Raw genomic sequence first — 26,295 nt, forward strand, 5'->3', positions numbered from 1 at the left:
CTTGTTTGGCTGCACTAAAGAACCAAGCAGCTGTCTCAGCAAGAAGCCCCTCAGCCCCCGAGGAACAGAAAATCCATGCTTTCCCCTCAAAAAGGAGGCACATGAAGGAAAATCAGCCTCTCTTCCTCATGCTTCAGAGCAGAGGTTCTCATTTGGGAGCGAGTTTGCCCTCCATGGGGCATTGGGTGGTGTGCAGACATTGTGGGCGATAGAGCTGGAGGGTTTTACCAGCATCCAGTGGGTGGAGCCAGGCGACCTTGCTAAACATACTCCAATGCACAGGACAGGCTCATGAGGAAGAATTCCCCAGCCTGGTATGTTAGTAGCACCAAGCCAGGTGGATGAGTTTTTCCCTGGGCTCCACATCAGGAGAGACTGACTTTTCCCCAAAAAGGAGATGAGAGAGAAGCTGTAGAGACTGGAGGTGCTTTTGGTGAGTGTAAGCAGCGCTTAGCCCAAAGGACACCCTGGGAACATCCACAGCAGGACTTACAGTGCAGGAACACTTGGTACATTGGCTTCCTTCCGGGCGAAATTCCTCTCCTTCTTGATACTGAACACCCTCAAACGTACACCCTGAAAAACAGAGAAGAGTTTAGAATTAGGGCAGCAGCCATTGTCGTTCAGCCTGACAGGATCCTTCTATCCACAGCTCATCCATCACCCACCTACCCACAGCCAAGTGTCCTCTTTAACCAGCGGACAAGACTGCTAAATTGTGAAAAGAAAAAATGAGGCAAAAGATGGGCATGGGACCCAGAACCCCAAAGATGCTGGAAAACAAATAAGACAGTGAAACCCAGGTCAGCACCACAGAGAGCCCTGCAGCGGGTCCTGGAGCTGCATGGTGACCATGCTGCCCACTGCCAGAAGGACCAAACCCAGAGGGGCCAAAGAAGCCACATGGAAGGTCAAGGGAGAGAAGTCAAGTCAACCATGAGTTTGGAGCAGATGACACGAGGGGCCCCACTCGATTAGAATGACATAGCCTCTACCGGGTCCTAGGTACTCCAATCTCATGCCATATTCCCAGCAATCCGACACAGTAGGGACTTGCACCATTCTTTTCACAGATAAGGAAAACATGGCTCAGTAAGGGGAAAGTAAGTCACCCAGCTGGCAGGTGGCAGAGCTGGAATTCAAAATCAGTTCTGACCCATCTGCTGCACTGTTCAGACGGCCAGGTACGAAGGCAAGAAGGGGCATAGGTAGGAAACAAGGTGTCACACGGGTTTTCTACCCCGCCCTCTCTGTTAAAGGGACTGTGGCCCCCTCCAAGTTTGAGCTAATTATAGGACCAAAACCCAGGAGCTGTTCCCTATTCAGAAAGACGCCCAGGACACTGCCAAATTCCAAAGAGAGGTCATAAATGGTGTGACGCACAAGCCAGACAGGAACCCCATGTCACACAGGCCATGGGACAACGATGAGTTAACAGCAAAGCCACTTCCTAAGGACTGACCTCACAAGGTACTAGACCAGGACAGCTAAGGTTACTTTCTCCATGAAAGACAGTGCTGGGAGCAGAGCTAGCAGTGGGCAAAACTTAGCCAAAGCAGGGTCTCATGAAAGACTGTTCCACGCCCCTGAGAATGAATGTTCAAGGCCTGCCAGCTAAAGCCATCTGCAGAACTCAGCAAACTCTTGAGCAGCTGGTTCCTGACAAAGAATAATGGGCATTACGCCCACCTGAACTGGCCACTGACCTTATTCATCTTAAAGCTAGATACATAGCCCTTTGTTAAATGGAAGACAGGCAGACAAGCACTACTGAGCCTGAAGTTGCATCACCAAGTGAAACTGTAGTTTAAAAAATGCCCCAGGCATAAGATCTCTATACTATTGGCAAGCAGAGTAGCAATCAACCAGCTCCTTGCTATTCTTCATGATGCCACAAGGCTTGGTAAGTGTGGGGCCCTTCTTGTGGCTGTATCTCACCACTGTTACTATGCCAGACGCCTGGTTGTCTCTCTTTAAGGTGCACTTCCAACAAGTCAGGCTTAATCTTTCATACATGTTTGCACCACGAATTTTATCATACAGATTGCCAGATTAACTACAACAATCTACCCTTGACGACTTAAAGGAATTTTAAATGAAAATTCTATGCAAACTGTTTCTATCACAATCCCACCATTCCTGAGCAAAGAGCCCAGCGAAAAGGAAGAATGCCCTAAAATCTGTGTGTTTGTCATTACACAGAATACCATACCCTGATCAATGCCAGTCTTTCTGAATGACCAAGGAGAATACCCAAGGCTTCTCTCAACTCTCTATATCTAGATTTGCCTGAAGCCTCCCTCACAAGACAAAGGATAATGCCTTGTGGATACAGTTTCTTCTGGTTCTTCCAATTTGCAATCCAAAGATTGGCCTTTGGAATTAAGGAGAGGGAATGAAATTGATTCATTATCCCATAACTGAGGACACAGAGCCTGCCCAGGTGTCAGGGTACTGGTGGGTAGCAGTAGCATGCCAATTCTTAAAGATTTGCCTACCAGGGCGCCTGCACCTAAGCTTTTCAATTCTCACGGTGTGTGTGGGCATGGGAGGTAGTGCCCTTTGGTGGCCAGAAAAGAGGAGGGGCCAGACCCTGACCCCACCTTTGGCCCTTACTCACTCATGGACCTCAGGCAGGCACTTATTCTCTCAGTGGCCTAATTTGTTCTTGTATAACCAGAGGATGGTTGTAAGGACTTATCGCTGCAATGTGAGCAGTCATGGAGTTCAGCACTTTACTTCCTAGAAACTCAACCAAAAAGAGAGTGGAAGAAGCAACTGCTCAAATATGATCACTTCAGCTGCTGAAATATATCACTCTGCTGTTTGTGTACCCACAGTTTCAAAGGCAGTCTGAAAATATGACTATCTCCTAAGTGAGGAGTATGTTCTTTAGGGTAAGAGATCTTGAGCTTTAAGTGTTCATTGCATTATTGTCGGTCCATTACGGGTCCCTTGGTTATGAGTAGGCGGTGGCTGTGAGTTGATTCTGTCTCAATAAAGCAACAGTCTACTCAACACAACTGAATTCATATTTAAGAGCTATAATTTATTTTTTTCTTTTCTTTTTATTTGTTAAGCAGTCTCGCTTTTGTTGCCAGGCTAGAATGCAGTGGCTCCATCTCAGCTCACTGCAACCTCCACCTCCCAGGTTCAAGCAATTCTTCTGCCTCAGCCTCCCCAGTAGCTGGGATTACAGGCATGCGCCACCACACCCAGCTAATTTTTGTATTTTTAGTAGAGACGGGGTCTCACCATGTTGGCCAGGACGGTCTCGATCTCTTGATCTCGTGATCCACCCACCTTGGCCCCTCCCAAAGTGCTGGGATTACAGGCATGAGCCACTGTGCCCAGCCAATATTTTTTTAAACTATATGGTATATAAAATATGCTCTGTTATCAATGTCAGGGTTGGCTGTGTATAGAAATTATCTGGGAGATTTGGGACTCCAGAGTTCCTCAGAGATTCTGATGGAATTGGTCTGGGATGCAGTATGAGCATCAAGATTGATTTTTTTTTTTTTAAGGATTTCCAGGCGATTCTAGACTGTAGCCTGGACAACTAATCATCTCATTTAATAAAGATCCTGTAGATATTTAAGGATATGGTTAGGCAATACAAACCTTTCAGCGCATTCAGAGGGAAAAGTACTCAAGCAAACTCTCTGCTTGATAGATAGAAAACAACGGGATGATGGAAAAAAGTGGTTTTACTTTGAACCAGTTTTTGGCTTTCACGTAAGCTCATGAAGAATACAAGCTTTACAGAAATCCCAGTGTGAAAAAGAAGCTGAATAAAGACGGCCTGGGGAGCTGAGGAGGGTTAGCCATAAGTGGAAACTGGCTGTCCTTGTCATTCAAGGGTGAGAAAAGGCTGAACTCTGAGAGGGACCATGCCTTTGAGACTGTGTGGAGGAAAAGTGGCAGGTGCCTGAGAATGGAGCAGAAGTTCATCTCTGCAGAGCTCTGGTGGTGCCTTAACCACTTCACGGGAGGTTTCCAAGAAAAAAAGGCCCTTTGGAGATTAACCTCAAAAGCAGAGCAGTAGTTGTTATCACTATCCTCGAGGAAAAGCACTCAGAGAAAAAGAAAAAAAAAAAAAAAAACACTGAAACGCAGAACACCTGTCAGAGACTACTGGCCAGTGGCTTAAGAGATCAGAAGAAATCTCTCACCTTAAAATCCCCAGGCTTGTATGTAAAGGCAGGAAAAGATTCAGGAGGCCTTTGTAATCCTGTTCAGAAAAGTAAAAGGAAACGTTCCAGCTACTGCAAAAGAAAGATTCTTTTGCTGTCAGCCTAGGAAACAGGGCCCTCTATAAAAGACAGAGGGTCCACCTTGTTGAACCACATGGAAAACTGAGACCAGGAAAACCCTAAGCTAAATTCACTTTGGGACACAGCTCTCAGTTTTCAGAAAACATCTGGTTGCCTCATCACCACGGTGAGCTCTGGCCAGGGTTTTGCAATATGAAGCAGTAAAAAGACATTTCTGGAAGCCAGAGAAAGCCACAGTCTTTTCTTCCAAAATAAGCATTACCTGTGGCCCTGTGGAGTGGAAAGCAGGCCTAGGAGCCTGGAGAACCACCATGCCAGGACCTCCAGCACATCGCATTCATGCTGGGCATGCCAAGGAGGTCAAGCGGATATTTCTATGCAAAGGAGCTCACTCTCTAAACCCATTATGTACACAGATGTAAAGTGAGGAAAATTTTCAACAAGAGGGGTTGGGAGATTCAAGCATTCCCGAGAGAACACACACGGATTTCCAGTCTTGCGTTCCTGAGAACGTTACCTGGACACGTGGGGCAGCACGTTCCCAGATGCTTCAAAGGGTTTTGACAATGTACCACACAGCGTACCTCAGACTCTGTGACAACGCCCTCCTGAAACACAGAACACCACAAGCAACGTTAGCCCAGAATTCCCACGGAGTGACTACTTTTGGAAAGTGACCTAAGTAGCAGAAGTGTCCAAGCACAAAAACCGCAAGGCTCAGTGGGTGTCGAGGCCAGAGGTACTAACGAGGTGAGAAGGGTGAGATCCCGGCTCACCCCAGTCGATGCTCTATAACTCACAGTGCACATCTGTCACATCTTCTTTTCCCTGTCCTTGCTTTCTCTTTGGCCCTAATTTCTTTCTTTCTTTTAAATCCAGTTTTTAAGACCTTCTTGCTGTCAGTAAGCACCCAGCAGAGTCTAGCTGCTCATTCACAACTGTTTGAGGTTTTCCACACTTCCTGTATTTTCTGTCATTGTTATTCACGTCAAGCCATTAATGGTGAGGCACAGAGTATAAGCATCATAACCCAGACTAGCACCTGGAGATCCTAAATCCTTACCAACCTTCTAGAAATAATTTTAGACCAGCTCTGCAATCTTAGAAATGTCACTGTGCCTCACACAGATCCTGGGTCTCAGTGTTCCTCAAACATCAAAGGAAGACATTAGACAAAACTATTTTTAAGTTCATATTATATAAATTAAAATAGAAACTTTAGGGCTTAGTAGTAAAATCAAGTGAGTCATTTGCAAACTGATAGTGGGACTCTCATATCACCTTAATGTCAACTGAAATATTTTTAAAATTAATTTTCAGAGTTGGCCTTTGAATGACTTTCTCCAGATTCTCTACCCATTTTATAAATGGATTTGTGTGTCTGTTTGGTTTTTGTTGTTGTTTCGTGTTTGTTGTTGTTTGTTTTATTTTGTTTTGTTGTTTGTGTTTCTGGGCCCTGCTGAGAGGCTACCGGCCAGAGATGCTAGGCAATCGGAGTTACAGGATTAACAATGGATAATGGCTTAATGTGTTATTCAGTCAACAAAATAGTGGCACAGGATGAAAAAAAAAATGTAACAAATTGACAACTAGGTCATTTTCTTCATCGTGTCTGTGACCACATCATCTCAACCCAACAAGGAGGGCTACATCCTAAATGTCTCCATATCATGTCAGGCCTGAGGTTTCCACTTGCTGGAGAATTTATTATAGCCTATATCACATGGGAAGGAAAGAAACAACTAAAGTATCAGCAGTACACAACACCTCAAAAAGATCTATGCTTTAGTTATGTAACTGAAGCAATGCAAAAAGCTATGCATGGACCCAAATCAATTTTTCTTCAGTATCTGCAATCCAGATGGAGGATTCAGGTTAGTTCCCAGCATGAATTTCCTGTCTGTGATCTTCAAATTTTCCTCTTCCCATAAGAAATTAAAGGCAGGAAAATAAAAGTAAATGTCTCATCATCAGAGTTCCCTTGTTAGGAAGACAGACGAAATAAGGTAGAATTCAATTCAAACGGAACTAGGCCAGATCATTAGACTTCCTGTCATCTGTCTGGGACCTTGTTGTACCTGGTGCATGCAGGCACTCTACCAGAAGCATTTTTAATGAAGATGAAGATAGCACTATTTTAATGCAGGTGAAGATAGCTGAAGATAGTACTATTTCTGTTTTATAGGTGGTTAAGGTGAGGTACAGAGAGGTTAAGTAGCAAGTTACGTGAGAGGCAGAATCCATGTTTCACCTACTGCCCTACGCTGTATCCTCTGTTACTGATTTTGGGCCCTGAGAAAAGAAGAGCATTAGAAGAGAGGTTACTATTGTGTCATTCTGCAGAGAAGCAAGTAGACTTCCCTGACATGTGCCAGTAAATGACAATTTCCTGCATTCCATGACAAGGTCTCATACCTAAAGAAGGGAACAAGTAAGAAGGAGAGGGAAACTCCCTAGCAGCCTTTGGCAGGTCCCTTCATCACAGGTTGCTTTTCTGTGTATTGAATAAAATATTATCCTAGCTAGCAGGACACAGGGAAAAATTTAGAAAACAAGGAGAAATGAAAGGCAAAGTTCCTCTTGGGTAGGTAGCATCCACTTTCTGTGCCCCATTTTACAGGTCAGCATATGCTGACTCCTAGGGCTGCTGGACTTTAAGATCTCTTCCAACAATAATTTGAAATTCTGGCATCACTGTTTCTGGCTACTGACCAGAGATGCTAGGCAATCAGAGTTTCAGGGTAAACAATGAATAATGGCTTAACGTGTAATTCAGTCAACAAAATAGTCCCTCCCATATAATAGCTAATAGCTTCTACTTGGCCAGGCACAGCGGCTCATGCCTATAATCCCAGCAGTTTGGGAGACTGAGGCTGGCGAATCATGAGGTCAAGAGTTTGATACCAGCCTGGCCAACATGGAGAAACCCCATCTCTACTAAAAATACAAAACTAGCCAGGCATGGTGGCACATGCCTATAATCCCAGCTGAGGCAGGAGAATTGCCTGAACCCGGTAGGTGGAGGTTATGGCCGAGATTGCACCATTACATTCCAGTCTGGGCAACAAGAGCAAAAACTCCATCTCAAAAAAAAAAAAAAAAAAAAGCTTCCACTTAATTTAAACAAAGTGTTCACCCCAAAGGCAGCAAAATTCACCCCTGCTCTATGCAACTTGAGTTTCTTCAAAACCTCTAACTGTTATGTAGAAATACTATTCTAGATTCTAGAGGATATGTGATTGTCTTGTTTAACATTGTCACCATGGCTTTGGTTTTCTGAGTGCTCTACCAAAATGTGAAAATTTTGCTAGTCAAGAAGCAGAGCATGAGTGGAGTGGTATAAATTTTGGAACAAATGTGGGCTTTTGGTGTTATGGAAACTTATTGCTGTCATCTCTTTGCAGTATGACACCAATTGAACCTACATCCTGGAGTAAAAACTCAGCAAATATTTGTTGATTTAATAATGTATTATTTATATTTGTTTACTTACTGCTTATTTTCACAAATAACAGATTTCCTAAATAAATAAGTTGAATATTTAACTGAATAAATAGCTGAAAGTCTTATGAATGAGTATACCTATCGTGGCATGTCATAGGAACATAACTACATAAAATTTAGATTTCAGTAAACCAAATGTCACTATGCTTAATATCAGAGCTCAGGCCTGTTTTCCTGGCACATAAGGAGGTAAGGCTAGGTGTGCAAGGCCAGCCTGGACAACATAGGAAACCCCTCATCCATATAACAAAACAAATTTGGCTGGGCGTGGTGGCTCACACCTGTAATCCCAGCACTTTGGAAGGCTGAGGCAGGCAGATCACCTGAGGTCAGGAGTTCAAGACCAGCCTGACCAGCATGGAGAAACCCCCAACTCTATTAAAAATACAAAATTAATCAGGCATGGTGGCACATGCCTGTAATCCCAGCTACTTGGGAGGCTGAGGCAGGTGAATCACTTGAACCAATGAGAAGGAGGTTGTGGTGAACTGTCTTCACTAGATAAAACCTTCCAACTCTTACTTCCAATTCTAAGAGATCATGCTATTGCACTCCCACCTGGGCCACAAGAGTTAAACTCTGTCTCAAAAAAAAAAAAAAAAAAAAAAAAAAAGATAAGAGCAAAGAGAAATATCCATTATTACACTAACATTTCAATCTCCTTTAAATGCAAAAACACATCCTTGGACAACGAAATGGGGTCAGGGACAAAATAATTTAATAGCACCTTCTCTACAAAGAAGAATATTTAAGTTTTGTCAAAATTATATGGGCATAATTTTTAACAGAGTATTTATACAGAGTTTTTGTTTGTTTTATTAAAGTAGGAGTTTGAAAATTCAAGTTTTTCATTTCTGCTTTAGTTTTTCTTGCTGTGTTTAACACCTGACAGGATTAGAGCCATGTAGAATTACTGCTCTGAAACAGAGTTCAGTAAGGATCAGCCACAGTGGACTCCCTAGTTGCTGAATTGGTGTTTTAATTTGCCAGGTTGAAATCATCGAGTTACAGTGTACTAATTGCTTCAGTGTAATAGTTTACAGATTGGATCCATTTCAAAATCTTTCTAAATCAAAGAAGGGAAACATACATCCATTAACAATACCCCCTTTCTGCTAAGAGGAATTCATGTTGTGCTCACAGATTACTTCACAGGAAGACATGAATTTTCCCCAAGGACGTGTGAATCTTCCTGGAGTTTTTCCAGGACAGTTTCAACAATGGTTCACAATTCTGCTGTGTGTTTCTGGAAGCAAGTTCTATAAAATATCTATGCTGTACCTGTTTTGTTATGGTGATTGTCAAACAGTAAACACACACAAGGATACAGTTGCTTTTTCATTGGTTTTTCATTTTTGTTTGGCTTTTTTAGGGTTTTGTTCTGTGTTGTGGGAAGGGGTAACTGAAGAGGACTCTATGGATTCCTTTTTACTGGAGAGAGAAATAGTTGAACTTTACCTGGCACTGGCGTAGAACACAAGGCTCAGCCGGGCTCTGCCATTTGAAGGAGCTGTTATAGGTATTTCCTTCATAGGTGCAGCCTAGACAGGAGACACAGAAGCAGGAAGAAAGGCCAAGAATGAACGTGGGTTTCCTTTACATTTTGGAGCAAAATAAGTTATGTTCTCTAAGCCCAGATTAGCCACCACAGCAACCACCATGCTTTTTGGCTATTTTTGCCAAAAACACAACTAAGCCTTCCAAGTATCCACTTGACATTCACTTACATTAATTCCTTGACTACTAAGAAGATTAACCTCCTGGATTATATTATCAAGTGCAAAGCCGTAGACTGATGAACACTCGTGGCCAAAATGTCTAACCTCATAACTTAATTTATGCCTAATGATGTCTGAGGAGGACCAGAGCTAAAAACATCACTGTGAAAGAGATATTACATGAGATTAAATTAACTCAAACTTGCTGAAGGTCAAGAGTAAAGTTTAAAACATGACAGAAAATCAAAGCAGGAAAATAAAATATAGAAATTGAACTAAAAATTCTATACCCATCTCAGATTCTTAAAGAGCTACTGTCTTCACTAGATAAAACCCTCCAACTCTTACCTCCAGTTCTAAGAGCTATGACTATTTATTTTTTATATTACTTTTAGGTAGTAAATTAGATTAAGCAAATCTGAAACTACCCAAGTATGGATTATCACATGTTTACTCATTGGCAAAAACAAAAGTCAAAGGCCAGAGATCCTCAAAAGAAGAAATAAGCCAGTTAAGAGTCTCTGTGGAAAAAGGCCAAAGAAACAATAGTGTGGAGATCACAGCCTAGGTCTTGAGTCAGTTTGTACAACCAACCCTCCGCACTGTAGGTTACATGTTCTAGGCCAGGCGTCCCCAAACTACAGCCCGTGGGCCACATTTGGCCCCATTAGGCCATTTATCCGCCCCCCTCCCGCTGCACTTCAGGAAGGGGCACCTCTTTCATTGGTGGTCAGTGAGAGGAGCACAGTATGTGGCGGCCCTCCAACGGCCTGAGGGACAGTGAACTGGCCCCCTGTGTAAAAAGTTTGGGGATGCCTGTTCTAGGAAGATGCACCTGGCTATGGCTACAGTCACTGTATCCTTGGGAGCCCAGTAGGCAAAGAGATTTAGCAATACATAGTCTGGATTGCTTAACACAAAAAGTACAGAAGCAGGAACACCCACATGTTATAATGCAGAAATAAAAGGGCCTGGCTCTCTGTTTCAATGACTGATTTCTGGCAAGCTAATCAACCTCAATTCACATCAGTTTTTCTTGTGTAAGACACAGAGAAAAGAAAGACTCATTCCTTCCATGAGAACTTTTAGATAATGCTGTGGTTAAAAAAAAAATCCCTCTTAATACATTTAAACAGAATAATAAAAGACTTAGAAAAAATTCAATAGATGTTTAATTCCCAAAGAATTATGAATGATTGAAAAGGGCTCAGTAATACTCTGCTCTCTGGTTCCTACAAATCAAATTACTAAAGTACACAGCTGATTGGAAACACATTAGGGAAATGCTTTCATTATATATTTTTTAATTTCCTTTGCGTGAAGTGTTACAGAGATAAAATGTTCAACCACAGGAACCCCTAGCACACTACCAATACTTACGCCAAACCGAGAATGAATACAGTAAATTTTCAACAATGAAAACCAATATAAAACAATTTGGGCTAGCATAAATCTTACTGAACAAATGTACTTACAAGAAACGTGCCATGTGCATGTCTGATCCACTAACACAGACTCATTCAGATAATAAATAACTTGTTACGAGAGATGGAGGCGGGGAAATCAGAGAACCAAATCCAATTCATGTTAAGTCCAAGTAAATATGAAATGCCTGCCAAGTCTGCCAGTGGAGTTTCCGAATATGTTATATACTTTCATCATCTGAATTAAAAAACTGAAAGAAAGGGTGATTTTTTGCTGCTAATAGTGCAGGCAAAGATCTTGCCTTTCTGGCTTTGGAGGAGGAAGTGTACTACAAAGTCCATGTTGGCCACGGTTAAGAGACTGTTCCCAAGCAATGCCAGGTCATGTGCACAGGGCTCCCAGGAGGTGCACCAGGCTGCTGGATTATTCCACTCTTTATGGGATAAAAGGTATTGGAATAAATGGTCCATAGTGCAAAGAACCCAACCGTGTTTTCTGCTTCAAATAACTATCAGTGAGAAGTGGTGTTCCTTCACCATATTTTACCACATAAAGATTGGACAATAATACTGGAAAATCAGATGAAGGTCATGCTGTGAAGTGCCCCATTGCTTAACCATCCTTGTTTACACATCATTCTATCACATCTGGGTCCATGTAACAGATCTTCCTAAATGAAGGATTAATTTGAGTGACTGAATAGACTCCAAAACGTCTGTGAAAATCTCTTTAGCAAATGTAATCCACACCTTTTCCTTCGTCACCTACCCTCACTACCATCAACTACTTATGGATACTTTAGTATACCAAGCATTAGAGTGGATTTCATATGTAAGGACTCTCAGAAAAAAAAAAAAAAGATAATTAAAGAAAAGACATTCTCATCGTTCTTTGGGTTTATGTTCTAAAATAAACATGTTATTTTAATTCAAGAAACTAATTTGAGCTAAATAAATGACGTCTTATTTTCTGTTAGACAAATTTCTTTACAATCTATTCTATTTGCCACCAACTTTATGCTGCTAATGGAGTAAACAGACAATATCTTGCCCTGTTTTTATTTGCATCCCAGGGAGACGGAATATACTAAGTATCTCTTATTAGTCATGATAGAAAGAGATGCAGACAAATTTTCCATCATACATCCAGGCATTGCTTCCCAAACTCCCTCTAGTGAAAGACCAGTTTTGTTTTTGTTTTTGTTTTTTAATCCAGTGTAGACCTTTACTTTTATAAAATATAATAAAAGTGACTTACTAGAAAAAAATGAATTTCAAAGAGACAAAATATAAGCCCAACTTTTATTATTACATCTAATAGGCATAAAATATACTGCCAAATTATATTAAATGTTTCTGTTTACTGTCCCTTCCTATACTCATCTTATAGTAGAACAGCACCATAGACTACATTCTGGGACACATTCTGTGTTTAATTCCATTGGAAGGTAAATTATGGAAGCAGGAGGAACAACCCAATGAAATAATATAAATACATTCAAGTGTTGATGTTTAGAATAGAAGCAAACTTACAGATATTATAGTTTATCTTTTTACAGATGAGAAAATTTGCACAAAAGGGCTGAAGAGCTTACTCCAAATTAGAATAAATTAGATATGAAACTAACACTAGAATCCAGGTGCTGTGTGAAATTTACATTTTTATATCCAGGTCTAAATTGCTAGTATTATTTTAGCATTTTCTAATTCAGTATAATACCCTTTGCATTGAGGATTTCAGGGCCCAGGAATAAAATCAGCATTTGTCTATATAAAATTAAGTTATAGCAGATCTAGTAATTAAACAAAAGAGTAAGTGGCTGGAATCGTTAGACGACTGGTCAGGTACATATGTAGCAACCAGTAAAGTAGCTTTTCCTTTCAAATATTTTAAAAGAAACTCCCTACAAGGAATTTATAAACATTCATTAGTTTTCTTCTAGCGATAAAAAGAATTTGAGATTTTACAATCTTCAATAAAACCATCAGTATTGTAGCAGGAAAATCTGGCGGTTTTCTGTTAAAATCACAACAATATCTTTAAACCAGCAGTTCTCAAGTGAGGGTGATTTTGCCTTTCACCCTAACCCCTACCCACGGGACTTTGGGCAACATCAGGAGACATCGGTGGTTATCACAACTGGGATACATGGAGTGCTACAGGCATCTAATGGGTAGAGGTCCAGGATGATTCTAAACACCCTACAATGCACACCAAGAATTAACCAGCTCAAAATTTCTATTGTGCCAAGGCTGAAAAACCTTGATTTAAACCATAACACAAAACTCAATGGTTCCTCCTCACATCTAAAATAATACAAAAATGAGCCTAAACCATCTACGCTTTCTTTTGTATATATCTTGGCTTTTTTATGTTAATTATTTTCAGGATGGGGAAGAACTCCAAAGTATTTGTCCTAACATGCATATTCTTGTAGAGAAGCCTGGCTTAGCCAACTAGTCAGCTAAGAAAACAGGGCAATGAAAACAGGAAGAACATAAATTAATTGAATCCACAGTTAAGCAATAAAACTCATTTTTCCTATTAGTTGTGACCTTTTTCAGTGGCCACATTATCCCAAAGGAGAAAGAATACCACACATTTTCATCATTCTGTTGTTAAAATAGCTGTTAAAAATCATCAGGAGCATAAAAAATGGCATTGGTCTTCTAATGAGCCTTAGCTGTGCCTAGTTTCTCCCATCTAGTCTTAATCCTCTCATTTTTTCACATTAACAACAATCTAACGGCACAGAACTGGATCTTAACATTACCAATAACCTACCCCCAGTACCCAAAGCCTTCACAACATGGCCCCAAGCAACCTTTCCAGTTCTTTCCCTTCATCCCTTGAACTCCATGTCATTGCCTGGGGTTACTTTCACAGTAAACTCGCATGCTTCTGAATGCATGTTCAAGTTCGTCAACTAAGGCTATCTGGCTTCAGACCTTACCACCCCTCCACTAAAACTTCACTCTCTTGTGCTACAGCTGCCCTCTAAGGGCCCAAACAAAAGACATTCAGTCTTTATCGTCTGGTGCCTCTCTGTGGAGGGCTTTCCTTCTTCAACCCCCCCTCCCACACCTTCCAGATGTTCTTTCTCAGTTATGTCTCCAACCTCTCTACTCCAGCCTCAGCTACTCTGCTGGTTATTTCTCATGTGCCTAAACTATTGCAACAGGCTCACTGTGTTTCTCCTGGTTGTGGTAGGGACCTTTTTTAAGGCATCCTCCTATACAGCTGTCACTGTGTGTTCTTTCTGGTCTGCTCATGTCATTCCCAATGACCAAGTGGTGCACAGCGTGGCTGAGTTCTAGACCAGGCACCAACCCCTAGCCCTTTTATTCTAGACAAATTGGATCAGTTTCCAAAAGTAGGAAGCAGAAGAGGAATCTAACATGTAGCCAGGATGGAACACCATGGACCTTTACTATAAACATCAAAGAGATCCCAGGCCTGGCCTTGACTCACCTTTTCATCCTCTTTTCTGCTGTTCCCAAACTTATACTCCCTCCATTGCAGACAAGCTCTACTTAGAATTCTCTCAAACGTGGCCAGAAGATCTCATCCTGTGATTTTGTACATGCCGGTTCCGTCTTAAAAAGCCTGGATCTAATCCATTTTCTCCATCTCTACTGCCACACAAGGATACCTAGGTCACCACCCAAGCTTTCTTTCCTTACCTAACTCATCCTTCAAGGCTCAGCTTAAGATCATAGCCTCTGAGAAACCTTCCATGAGACTTCCCCACTCAGGGTATACTCCTGTGTTCTTTCTCTATGCACAATGTGAATTCCAGGTCCCTTTGTTTGTGGGAAGGACTTGATAAATGTTTAATTTCATTACTAATAAATAGTTGACACCAATATATAGCTATTCTTACAAACCACAAAAATAGAACATAGAAAGGGTGACATTCACTGGACCTCCTGTTTTCTCTTGGGCGTGTGGGCCCATTAACTCATCTTCCAGAAACAGGAAAGCTTTCTTGGAGCTATTCAGATAACTTACTTTCAGTAGAGTGCCTTTTCTTTCCAACATCTACTTTGGTTCCCCAACTACTGGTTTGTTCTTGACTATTTTTTTAAGTAACTATACAAACAGTCATATTTATTTAAATTAAACCAAACTGGGAGTCTTTGAAGTCATTTCATGCCACATGGCACAAGGAAACAGAGAAGACAGGTCTGCCTGCTTTGCTGCTTCCAGGCCATTGGATACGGCATCCCTGTCCACCTGGACTTGGTCAGTGAGCCCAAATAACCCCAGCCCAATACATTTTTTAATGAACTACTTTTCAGACACTGTTCTCCAGAAACATATGGAAGTATAATCAAAAGGCATAAACATAAAATCTGACTATCCATTCTAGGGCTTAAACAGTGTCCTTAGGAGTTCATTTAAAACAGGCTTTTATTACTCTTCAAGGCTCTACCTACCATGAATCCTGCAGGCAATTGTGCTTATTTTTGGCTAATGGGAATTTTATAGCCAAACCATTTCCTCAGTCCCAGGAGAAAGAATCAGACTCATGAACTGAGTTCTTAAATAATAGAGTGTGTGCTCCCTCACCACAAAATTTTTTCATTGCTTTTTAAGATTTGTTTCCAATTAGGAATTCAATATGTGATTGAAATGAAATAATAGACAATAGAAAAAAATGACAGAAAGCTATTTCACTTAATTTTTGATGATTTTATGAATAAACTCCAAATATGCAGAAATTTTAGATGAGTACAGTGAATCACTTGCAAATTCAACTCACTTCACCAGAATAAAGGAAGAAAAACAAACTTCCACATGACTTGCTTGAATTTCTAATATTTGTGTTTATTGGAGACTGTAAGGTGATGAAATTGTGGCTCAATATCTTCCATTGAGCATAAGGTAATAAAAAACATAATATGAACCACAAATAAATTGGGATTCTAGTCAATAAAATATGCTTTTGAACTTTTAATGTAATTAATACAATAAAGGAAATATGCAATGCATTAAGGGAGAAAACTCCTTGCCGCAACTTTTTATACATCAACCACCATTCTTGCATTTGCTCTCTTCTTAGTATAAACACTTCTAAACATGGGAGTGCCTCTTGCTCAGGGCTGAATCCCATTGCAAAAACCATCCTGCCCTCAGCACCCGACTGTCAAGCACTCAGCCCTCACTGCCTCTTCACAGACAAAGAAGAATAACTAAGTTGAGCTCATGCTGAACAAAAATGGAGAAAGAAGGAAAATAGTATTACACCAAGAGAGACAGTCCTGTGAGGTTATAAGCCAGGAAAACGTCACCAAAGGCCACTTCCAAAGGTGAAGTCCCAAACACAATTTTAAAAAATGTTATACAAATAATTTTCCAAAAGGAAAAAGGAAAAAAAGGAAAGAAAATTTAAGTAATTGCGTAATTATTATAGGTGAGGCATCGAACTTGGAGTTTTTACATAGGACTTAATTTTATTCTCATAAAAGCACTTGTATTAGTCTGTTCTTACGCTGCTAATAAAGACATACACAAGACTGGGTAATGTGTAAAGAAAAGAAATTAAATGGACTCACAGTTCCACATGGCTGGGGAGGCCTCACAACTACGGCAGAAGATGAAGGAAAAGCAAAATGACTTCTCACATGGTGGCAGGAGACAGAGCAAAGCAGGGGAAGTCTCTTTTATAAAACCACCATATCTTGTGAGTCTCATTCACTACCATGAGTACAGTATGGGGGAAACTGCCCCCATGATTCAATTATCTCCACTTGGCACCACCTTTGACACATGTGGATTATCACAATTCAAAGTGAGATTTGGGTGGGGACACAGAGCCAAACCATATTAGCACTATAGAAAAGTAACAGGGACCTCGTAGCACAAAGGTAGCATGTCTAACACCACAACAGATAACATTTTACCCCAGTATTTAAAAATGGGGAAACCAAGCTTCAGAAAAAGCACAGTTACTCTGGGAACAAACGGCCACCCTTCTGCCTTACTCTAAAAGCCATGTTCCATTCACTATTTGGGTTCTGCTAGACAGAAAGAGTTCAGGAAGTGGTAGCCTCAGTAGTAAAAATTATGTCCCTGGGGAAGATGGCATGCTGCCTTTCAAGGATACTTTAAACGGATGTTCCAGTGGTGATAGAAAGCCAGTATTTAAGGTTAAATGCAGATTTTGTGGCTGGAGTGGCAAGAGCTGATTTTGAGGATTTATGTTTGAACTCTGTTCTAAATGTATTTACATTTGGCTACCAATTATGCTAAGCCTTGGGCCTTTCAACATTAGGAAGCAACAAATAATGAGGGCTCAAAGCATCAAACTCACATATCTAAGGGTGAATTCATGCATTTTTCATAATAGGAAGATGCTTCACAGTTTGGGATGCATAATAGCAGCCTAAGAAAATAAGATTTATTTAAAGACAACAAACAGTCAACAACCTCATAAGATAAATTACGGTGGCTACAGACAAAAAGTCAAGAATGGAACCCTCAGTTTCCTCCAAGTAATTTCAAAGACATCAGTGACAGTGTAAAGAATAAACGAGTTACAGGCAATAATATGAAACACCATCTGTGTCACTAATGCATTATCCTGCATGATTTTCATACTTTGGAAAACATTATTTAATGTAAACTTTCTAGTTGATTAAATAGGGTGGTCAGGGCTTATCAGGAAATATTGTCAAAACTACTTCACCATCACTCTTTATCTTTTATTTTTAATTCTGTAATAATTATGGATTTATAGAAAGGTGCAAACAAATATACAAGGAGGTTCTACGCACCCTTTGCCCAACCTCCTCCAATTTTAACATCTTGTATAAACTACAAGACAAAATAGCAAAACAAGGGAAATGACAATGGCATAATCCACAAAGCTTATTCAGATTTTACCAGTTTTACATGCACTCATTTGTGTCTGTCTGGGTATGTGTGTCTTTCTGTACAGCTTTATTACGTGTACATTATTGTAACCATGTAACATACAGAATTGTATTATCACCACAAGACTCCCTCAAGCTATTCATTTACAGCAACACTCAGTCTGCTTCTTGACTCTGTCTCTAACCCCTGACAACCACTAATCAGCTCTCCATTTCTATAAAGGTATTGATCGACTTACCACCTATGCAACTTACGACCATTCGACTTTACGACCACAATAGCTAGCCATGACTGCTCCGCGTCTGGCAGCGCAAACATTGCCCAGCTGGGCGTACGACAGTGCGGACCAGCTTCCGGCATCACTACCATCTCCACGTGCACCATTTCAACTGTACATATAGCCTACTCAACTTACAACCAAATCATGTTACAGCCGGTCCTCTGTCCCAACCGTGGTCGTAAGTCGAGCACTAGCTGTAATTTTGTTATTCACAAATACTAAAGGAATCATCTATTATGTAGCCTTTTGAGGTTGACTCTTTTCTCTCTGAATAATTCTTCTGGGCTCCATCCAAGTTGTCACATGGATCAATAGTTTGTTTCTTTTTATTGCTGAGTAGTGTTCCTTGGTATGGATATACCACAGTTGATTTAACCACTCACCTACTGTAGGACCTCTGGGTTGTTTCCAGTTTTTACCTTTTGCAAACAAACCTCTGATGAACATTTGTTCATCACAACAGGACTTTGAGTGAACAAAAGTTTTTGTTTCACTGACATAAATACTCAAGAGAGCAATTACTAGGTCATATGGTAAGTATAAATCTAGTTCTTTACAAAACTGCCATACTGACTTCCAAGGTGGCTGAACAGTCATTTGACATTTTCAGCATCAATGTATGAGAGATTTTCCACATCTTCATCAGCATTTGGTGTTATTACTCTACAGCTGACCCTTGACCAACGCTCTTGAAGTCAAAAATTCACATATAACTTTTAACTCCCCCAAAACATAACTACTAATAGCCTACTGCTGACCAGAAGCCTTACCAATAATGTAGTCAATTAACATATATTTTGTATGTTTTGTGTATTATACACTGTATTCTTACAATAAAGTAAGCTAGAGAAAAGAAAATGTTATTGATAAAGTCATAAAAGAGAGAAAACATATTTACTATTCATTAAGTAGAAATGGATAATCATGAATGTCTTCATCGCCATCACATTAACATAGGTGGAGGAAGAGGAAGGGTTTGGTCTTGCTGTCTCAGGAGTGGAGGAGGTGAAGGAGGTGGAAGGGGAGACAGGAGAGGCAGGGACACTTTGGTGTAGCTTTTAATATAAAAGATCTGTGTGTGAGTGGACTCACAGAGTTCAAACCCATGTTGTCCAAGGGTTCGATGTTTAGTTTTTAGCCATATTAATAGGTGAGTTAATATTTCATTGTATATTTAACTTAATAATTCATTGTAATTTTAAGCATTTTCCTGATAGCTGATGTTAAACATCTTTTTATGTGCTTAATTGCCACCTGTATATACTCTTATGATGTATTTTCATATCTTTTGCCCATTTCTAATTAGATTTTTTGTTGCCCTCACAAAGCTTCCATAGAACAAATGGTTGTTATATTGATGAGGTCCAATTTATCAATTTTTTGTTTTTATGGACAGTGCTTTTGGTGTTATCTAAAAACTCTGCCCAGCTCTAGGTCACAAATATTCTCCTACATACTCTTTCTACAAGTTTTATGGTTTTTCATTTCACATTTAAGTCTGTGATTAATTTTGCCCTAATTCTTATATGATGTACAAAGTTTAGGTGAGGGGTTTTTTTGGTTTGTTTGTTCTGTTTTGTTTTTGTCTATGAACAGCTCTCATTGCTCCAGTGCCATGTGTTTAAAAAGCAAGCCTTCCATCAAAGTGCTTTGGCATTTTGTTAAAAATCAGGTGGATATACCTCTGTCTTATCCCAGGCTCTCCATTCTATTCCACTGATCTCTGTATCCATCCCTCTGTCCATGCCATGCTGTCTTTATTACTGAGGCTGTACTATACACTTTGAAATTGGGTAGACTGATTCCTCTCACTGTATTCTTGTGTTTCAAGACTGTTTCAGCTATTCTAGGTCCTTTGCCTTTTTATGCAAATTTTGGAATAAGCTTGTCTATGTCTACAAAATACCTCTGCTAGGTGCTTTTTAGATCATTTTAAAAATTACTTATATGGAACTATCAGGCTTGACCTATGCCTCATTGAGAAGCCTCTTCCGCTGTGAAATGAAGCCTTCCCATGTTTGCCAAGTACACTTTTGGGAAGCGTTTTTCCAAGAGTAGTCCAAGTACTGAGGCCATCTGTAGAGGGTCTCTGAAAACACAGGTCCCTGCACCTATCTTTTTCTTCTTATCTGCCATCTCTGCTACCCAGGTAGGGGCTCTTGGATCAAAAGTCTGAGCTGACACTCATTTGCTTGGGATGATTTTAGAATTGTGCAGCCAACAGAAGAGACGTCTGATTCAACAGCACAATATCGTACAGAGTCTTCTGGGAGTCTGTGTGGCTGCCTCTGATCTCAGGTCGTGAGATCAGAAGGGTTCTCTGTTACATTTGAAACATGGGTAGATTAGAGCATTAAAGAGGAAAATTAACCCATTCTAAAAATAGGACAAAATTGATAAAGGCCTTAACCTATGGGCAGGAGCTGTGGAAGAGACTGCCAAGTACCTGTCAAGAAAAGCAGCTACCGACCCAAGTGACCACACCGGGAGAGAAATGAGGAGAAACTTCCACACCATAAGCCCGCACCTCATCCAAGCTGGAGCTGAAGGAGGCACTCATGGGAGCTGTACTGGAATCTCCTGCACTCCCTGAATCTCAGAGCAACCACTGATTTCTGAATTTTAGTTTATCAACAAAGGCGTATCCTTTTAAATTATTTCTTTTGTTAGTGACTCTTGTTAAAAAGAAGAGAAATATCAAACACCTGGCTTGTAGTCAGTGGTGTGCTGCTCCTATTTAACAGCCAGCTGTCTAAGAGGAAAAGCCCTGACTTTGAAATGCATTCTGATTTTCAAGATAGGAATACTCTCACCATGGTCAATTCCAGGCTACTAATGTGCTATCAACGAAAACAGTGTTGGGAAGATAAGCACGTCAGCATACCATGGTTTACAGTACTGTATATTTCAACATTAGATGCCATTGGCTCTATGAAATCTTTCATCATCCTAACAGGAGCCCATGAACATTTGGGTAGAGTTTAGGGTATTTTATTAGCATTAGAGGTCATACTGTTAATTCCACATACTTAGATAAAAATACTTAAGCATACTAACAGTCACATATTTTCAGTTTATGGCATTATGTCTGGCTCTCCTTCTCCTAAACTTGGTATATAAACACATCATTTAACAAGGAGAACATTCATTCCAGGGGCTCCCAAGCCTGCTGAACATCAGAACCACCTAGGGGGATAATTCAGAATACAGACGCTCAGTGAAATCAACACAAATGTCTATCAACAAATGAGTGGATAATCAAAATGCAGTATATTCATACAATGGACTAGTATCTAGCCTTTTGAGGAATAAAATTCTAATACCTGCTACAACATGTATAAACCTTGAAGACCTTATGCTAAGTGACAGAAGCCAGACACAAAAGGACAAATGCTGTCTGACTCCACTTGTGTGTGGTACCTAGAAGAGGCAACCTTATAGAAACAGAAAGAGGACTGCAGGTTATGAAGGGCTGAGTGGGAGGAATGAAAGAGGAGATATTGTTTAATGAGTACAGAGTTTCCATTTGAGATGATGAAAAAATTCTAGAAATAGATGGTGGTAGTGGTTATTCAATAATGTGAATGTACTTAATGCCATCCAACTGTATACTTTAAAATGATCAGAATGGTAAATTTTATGTTGTGCGTATTTTGCCATAAAAAAGAACACAGTTGTCTTGGCCTCGCTCATTGGGGATTATGATTCATTTGGTCTGGAGTGGGGCTCAGGCATCTGAATATTTTACAAGCAGCCCTGGAAATTCCTAGACACAAGCAGGTTCAGGACCTACTAATCTAGTCCAGCCCCTGCATGATACAGAGGGGAAAACAAAGGTTCTGAAAGAAATATCTTGGCCAAGATTAAGTAACTAGAAGTGGCAGAGTCAGGAATTGATTCCCCATCAAATTCCAAGCCCTGTCTTCTTTTCAATTCATTCTTCAAATAACTGAGAGTCTTTATGTCTATTACACAATCCTCAGTCTGTGAGGCATAGAAGTTCCCTGTCTAGAGGTCTGAAAATATTAAATGAGCTTTTGCCTTCAGCTCCTCTGTGTGGCCTTGCCCCTGGAGGTGTGAAGATGTTTGCCTTGCTTCTGCATTCACATCAAGGTGGCCATGCCACAGTCCCTGGAACCCAATATATTAGAAACTCACAATGCAGGTTTGGAGAATGCTTGGATACTATCGGACAGCCAAAGGACTGCCTCATGTGTTCAGCATAAGCCAGTCAATGCCCAAGCATGTCTGAGGTAAACATCTTCAGCCCTCGAACCACGAAGCTACTAGAAACATAATTAGCTGGCTCTGGCATAAATAAGCTCATACTGAGAGAAAGAGGCACTAAGTTCATGAACGTACCAATGTACTTTGTTCACTTTCATTATCATATCAGTCTTGTTAAACATCAATCTCTCTAGCAGACAGATTTCTAAGTCAATACACATTATCTCTAAGATGTGTTTCCTCTCCAAAAGAAATCTACAACACTTAATTCTCAGGAAAAAAAAAAAGAAAAGAATCAACTACTGAAGAAACTAAGAGTATTCCCTGATCAAAGTCCAGTTTACCATTCAGCGTGATGATCATTTTAAAAATAACAATCAGATGCCTATACACTCACGCATCTTCATCAATAGATGCAGGTCACATATATGGACATACTTTCAGTTTCAGAGTTGCCGAATTTAACCAGCAAACAAAAGAGAACCTACACAGACTGCAGAGACTTCAGTGTCAAATCATTCCTCTCCCAGGGTTTCTGATGATGCACTCCAGCTTTCTACCTAGAATACCTCACTTTACTTCTCTCAGCTTTATAGCCCTCCATGAAACAATGTCATTAGAAGCCTCACAGGAGGTAAGAATGTTTTGGTTCCAAAACATTTGAAATGATAAGCATCACTGTGACTTTATTCTCACAGTGAAATATACCTAAGACAGGAAGGGGAAAAACCATCTTTAAGGGCTGAGCAGTTTTGAGGGAACGTGTTCTCTTTCCGGGTCCACAAGGGGGCGTAGTTTTAAGGGCAAGAACCTCCCAGCGCCAGGCCCCCGCTCCCCTCTCTCTCCATCCAGGAGATTTAATGGTTTGTGTTTGAATTTCACAGGCAAGGGCAGGGAAGAAACTAAGAGTCAACCACTCCAGCGGAAGTTCTAAGGAACTCCTTTCATTGGCCTGGGGCCTTAGAGAAGGCGGGGGTTCCTCCCAGGTTAAAAGTCCCCTTCTTCCACACCCCTTCGGACTCCATGTTTGGGTCCCCGTCCACGAACACTCCCTCCCTTCGTGGAAGCCATCTTTCTCTCTCCTGGATTCTCCCTCTGGAGTCCCCTTCCACACTCTCTCGTGGACGCCTGTCTTCCCTCCTAAACGCCGTCTCTCTCTATTCCCTTCCACTCAGGGTGGAAGCTGCTTTCCTCTCCTGGATTCCGCCTTCCTGGATTCTCTCACTCGGTGTGAGAGTTAGCTGCTTCTTTCTCCTTCTCCTGTTTCTCTCTCTAAATAAATCACTTTCTACAAACACGTTTGAGTCCGGCATTTACTGCGCACTGCGCCGTGGTCCCCTCTCTCATTCTTGAGAGAGCAAGGACCTGGAGAGACGTCCTCTCAGGGGAGCTGAGGGCACCCTGAACCCCAATATTACATTTTGGAGAGCCAGTCAGGAGAGGGGTACACCAGAAAGAGGGGTACGGCCAGGAAAGGGGTACAACCGGAGAAGGCTTGAAAATCGTTAGTAAAATCGGCCGCATTCTGTGCTGTCTCGTAACACCGGAGCGGCGGCGGCGGCGGCCCAGCCAGAATTAAAAGCGCAGTTCTTTTACCTCCAAGTTCCCTCTCAGCTCTCCCTCTCCTTCTCTATCCTTTGGATATTATCTCTGGGACCAAAACCTGCAGGCGCCTGTGGGGTGGAAATGGTGAGCACGGCCACTTTCCACTCCTTGCCGGCCGGAAACAGCCCAGCGCAGGGGGCGGGCGGAACCCAGCGCGGAGAGGTCAGCCGAGAAAAACAGCGGGGAGGGGCGGGGTACAGCCAGAGCCTGCAGGGGGCCAGGGAGCGCGGGGGCCTGGGGCAGGGTTCTGGCAGGCCTCTCCTGCGTTCCCCAGTCCCAGGCAGCAGAGTAAAAAAGCTCCCCAGAACGTTCGCCTGGTGGCCACAGGTGCCTCTGTGAACAGCGGCTAGGGGAGTGGCCCGACTGTGCACGTGGTTCTGGCGGGGTCAACATGGCGACGGAAAGCTGAGGGGGCGGGTGAACTCACGGTTTATATTATGGGTAACCAACCTATGAATTGTCACATTTTATACATCTTTTTTCGGTTAGAGAAAAAGAGGGGGTAAAGAAGTCCCTCTTGTTTTTTGGTCTTGTGTTTTTCTTGTCTTGAAAAACATACTAACAACCCCCACTCAAATTTCTGGGGCCAGGTGGATAAAATTAGTTAAACTGCATAGGTTAAAGTATCTATGCAGGCATTTCAGAATCTAACAACTTTTATTAAGAAGCACATGAGAAAGTCTCTTAAGCTCAAAATCCTGGAAAAAAAAACAAAACAAAACAAAACAAAAAAACAGTGGCACAGGAACTAGAAGTGAGTAGCTCAATGGTGGGGAAGCAATGCAATCTCCAAAGATGTTTTAAGTGACAGGTTAGAGTCTCAACATTAAAAAAGCTAAGAGTAAAGCTAAAGCCTTCTATTTGGTTAGAAATCACACACACACACACACACACACACACAGAGAGAGAGAGAGAGAGAGAGAGAGAGAGAGTATGCGAGTATGCAGAGGCTGGCTCTGGAAGGATCCCCAAGCACCTGGTACAAAGGTTGTCTTCAGGACAGGACACAAAGTAGCTAGGGACGAGGGTGGGAGGGAACCTTACTTTTACTACAGATACTTTTGGATGCTTTTAAGTGTGTAATTGCACGATCTGTTTAAAATGTTGTATGCAGCCAGGCACACACATACTCACACAAGGGCAAAGTTCATCTCAATGAACACTGCTGCAGTAACAAGCAAGCAGTCATGAGTACTAGAGAGGAAAAAGAAATTAAGTTGAAGGTTCCCAGAAAAAAGACAATTAGTGAGAAAAGCCACTGGTTCCTAAGCTATATGTTGTCAGTCATCTCCAAAAGCTTCTCTGCCCACATATTTCCTTTGAAATTGTTGGTCCATCCAGACTATAATCCGTTCTGGAGGGAGACGGGGGCTGTGGCTGGGTGAAGAACTGCTGAGTTTCTCTCTCTCTCTCTCTCTCTCTCTCTCTCTCTCTCTCTCATCTCTAGAGCCATCACAACTTATCTCTCCTCCTTCTTATCTCACAGGCAGTATGATACTGTATTAGTACATTCTCACATTGCTATAAAGAAATACCTAAGACTGGGTAGTTTATGAAGAAGAGTTTTAATTGGCTTACAGTGCCGCAGGCTATACAGAAAACACGGCTGGGTAGGCCTCAGGAAACTTCCAATCATGGCAGAAGGCAAAGTGGGAGCAAGCACCATTTTCACATGGCCATCAGGAGACAGAGCAAAGGGGGAAGTACCACACAGATTTAAACCACCAGATCTCCTGTGAACTCAGAGATCCACCCCCATGATCCAGTCACCTCCTACCAGGCACCTCCTCCAACACCGAAGATCACAATTCAACATTAAATTGGGGTGGGGACACAGAGCCAAACCATATTACATGCCAAGAAAGAGGAATGGGACAGTGGGAATCAGAAGACCCCCTCTGCCTCTCAGCAATTGTGCAATCTCTCATCATGTAAGATTTCCCATCTGCTAAACCAGGAGAGTAATCACCACCACCTCAGGGCTGAATACAACTCTATCTATGAAAGCCTAAGATTGGTGGATTGTCTTTTCTTCAAAAGTATTCTCTAAAACTCTTTCACAATATAGTTTGCATGACTGACAGACCTTTCAGGGGACAGCACTCAGTTCTTATTTGGGGCACAAAAATGGGGCAAACAGCATCCAGGTTGATCAGATATAGTAACTACCAGAGAATCTGGCCACATCTGAAAGAAAGGAAAGCAGAGTTTGAGACAAGAACCACTCTCTTGTTTCGGCAGCGGCAGACAATGCATGTTTACAGTTGCCGAAAGAAATTTGGTTAAAAGTAAGCAACCAGAATGGCACATGGCTAACTCAGTCTTTCCATCTTGAAACATTTCAACAATAAACAATTCACTCTGTCATCACAGAAAGTGT

General features: G+C 41.4%; 1 protein-coding gene across 2 annotated transcripts in view; it reads right to left on the reverse strand.

The window, feature by feature from the left end:
• BMPER (BMP binding endothelial regulator) overlaps positions 1–26,295 on the reverse strand; it is a 235,566-nt gene that overhangs the window by 171,029 nt on the left and 38,242 nt on the right. For both annotated transcript variants that reach the window (XM_074379842.1, XM_010341296.3), the window contains exons 4-6: positions 9,240–9,322; positions 4,795–4,885; positions 494–576 (exon numbers count right to left, since the gene is read on the reverse strand). In XM_074379842.1, the coding sequence (XP_074235943.1) occupies positions 494–576; positions 4,795–4,885; positions 9,240–9,322 (257 nt within the window). The remainder of the gene's footprint in view (positions 1–493; positions 577–4,794; positions 4,886–9,239; positions 9,323–26,295) is intronic.

Source organism: Saimiri boliviensis, chromosome 10 (genome assembly GCF_048565385.1).
Source record: "Saimiri boliviensis isolate mSaiBol1 chromosome 10, mSaiBol1.pri, whole genome shotgun sequence".
NCBI classification, from domain to species: Eukaryota; Metazoa; Chordata; class Mammalia; order Primates; family Cebidae; genus Saimiri; species Saimiri boliviensis.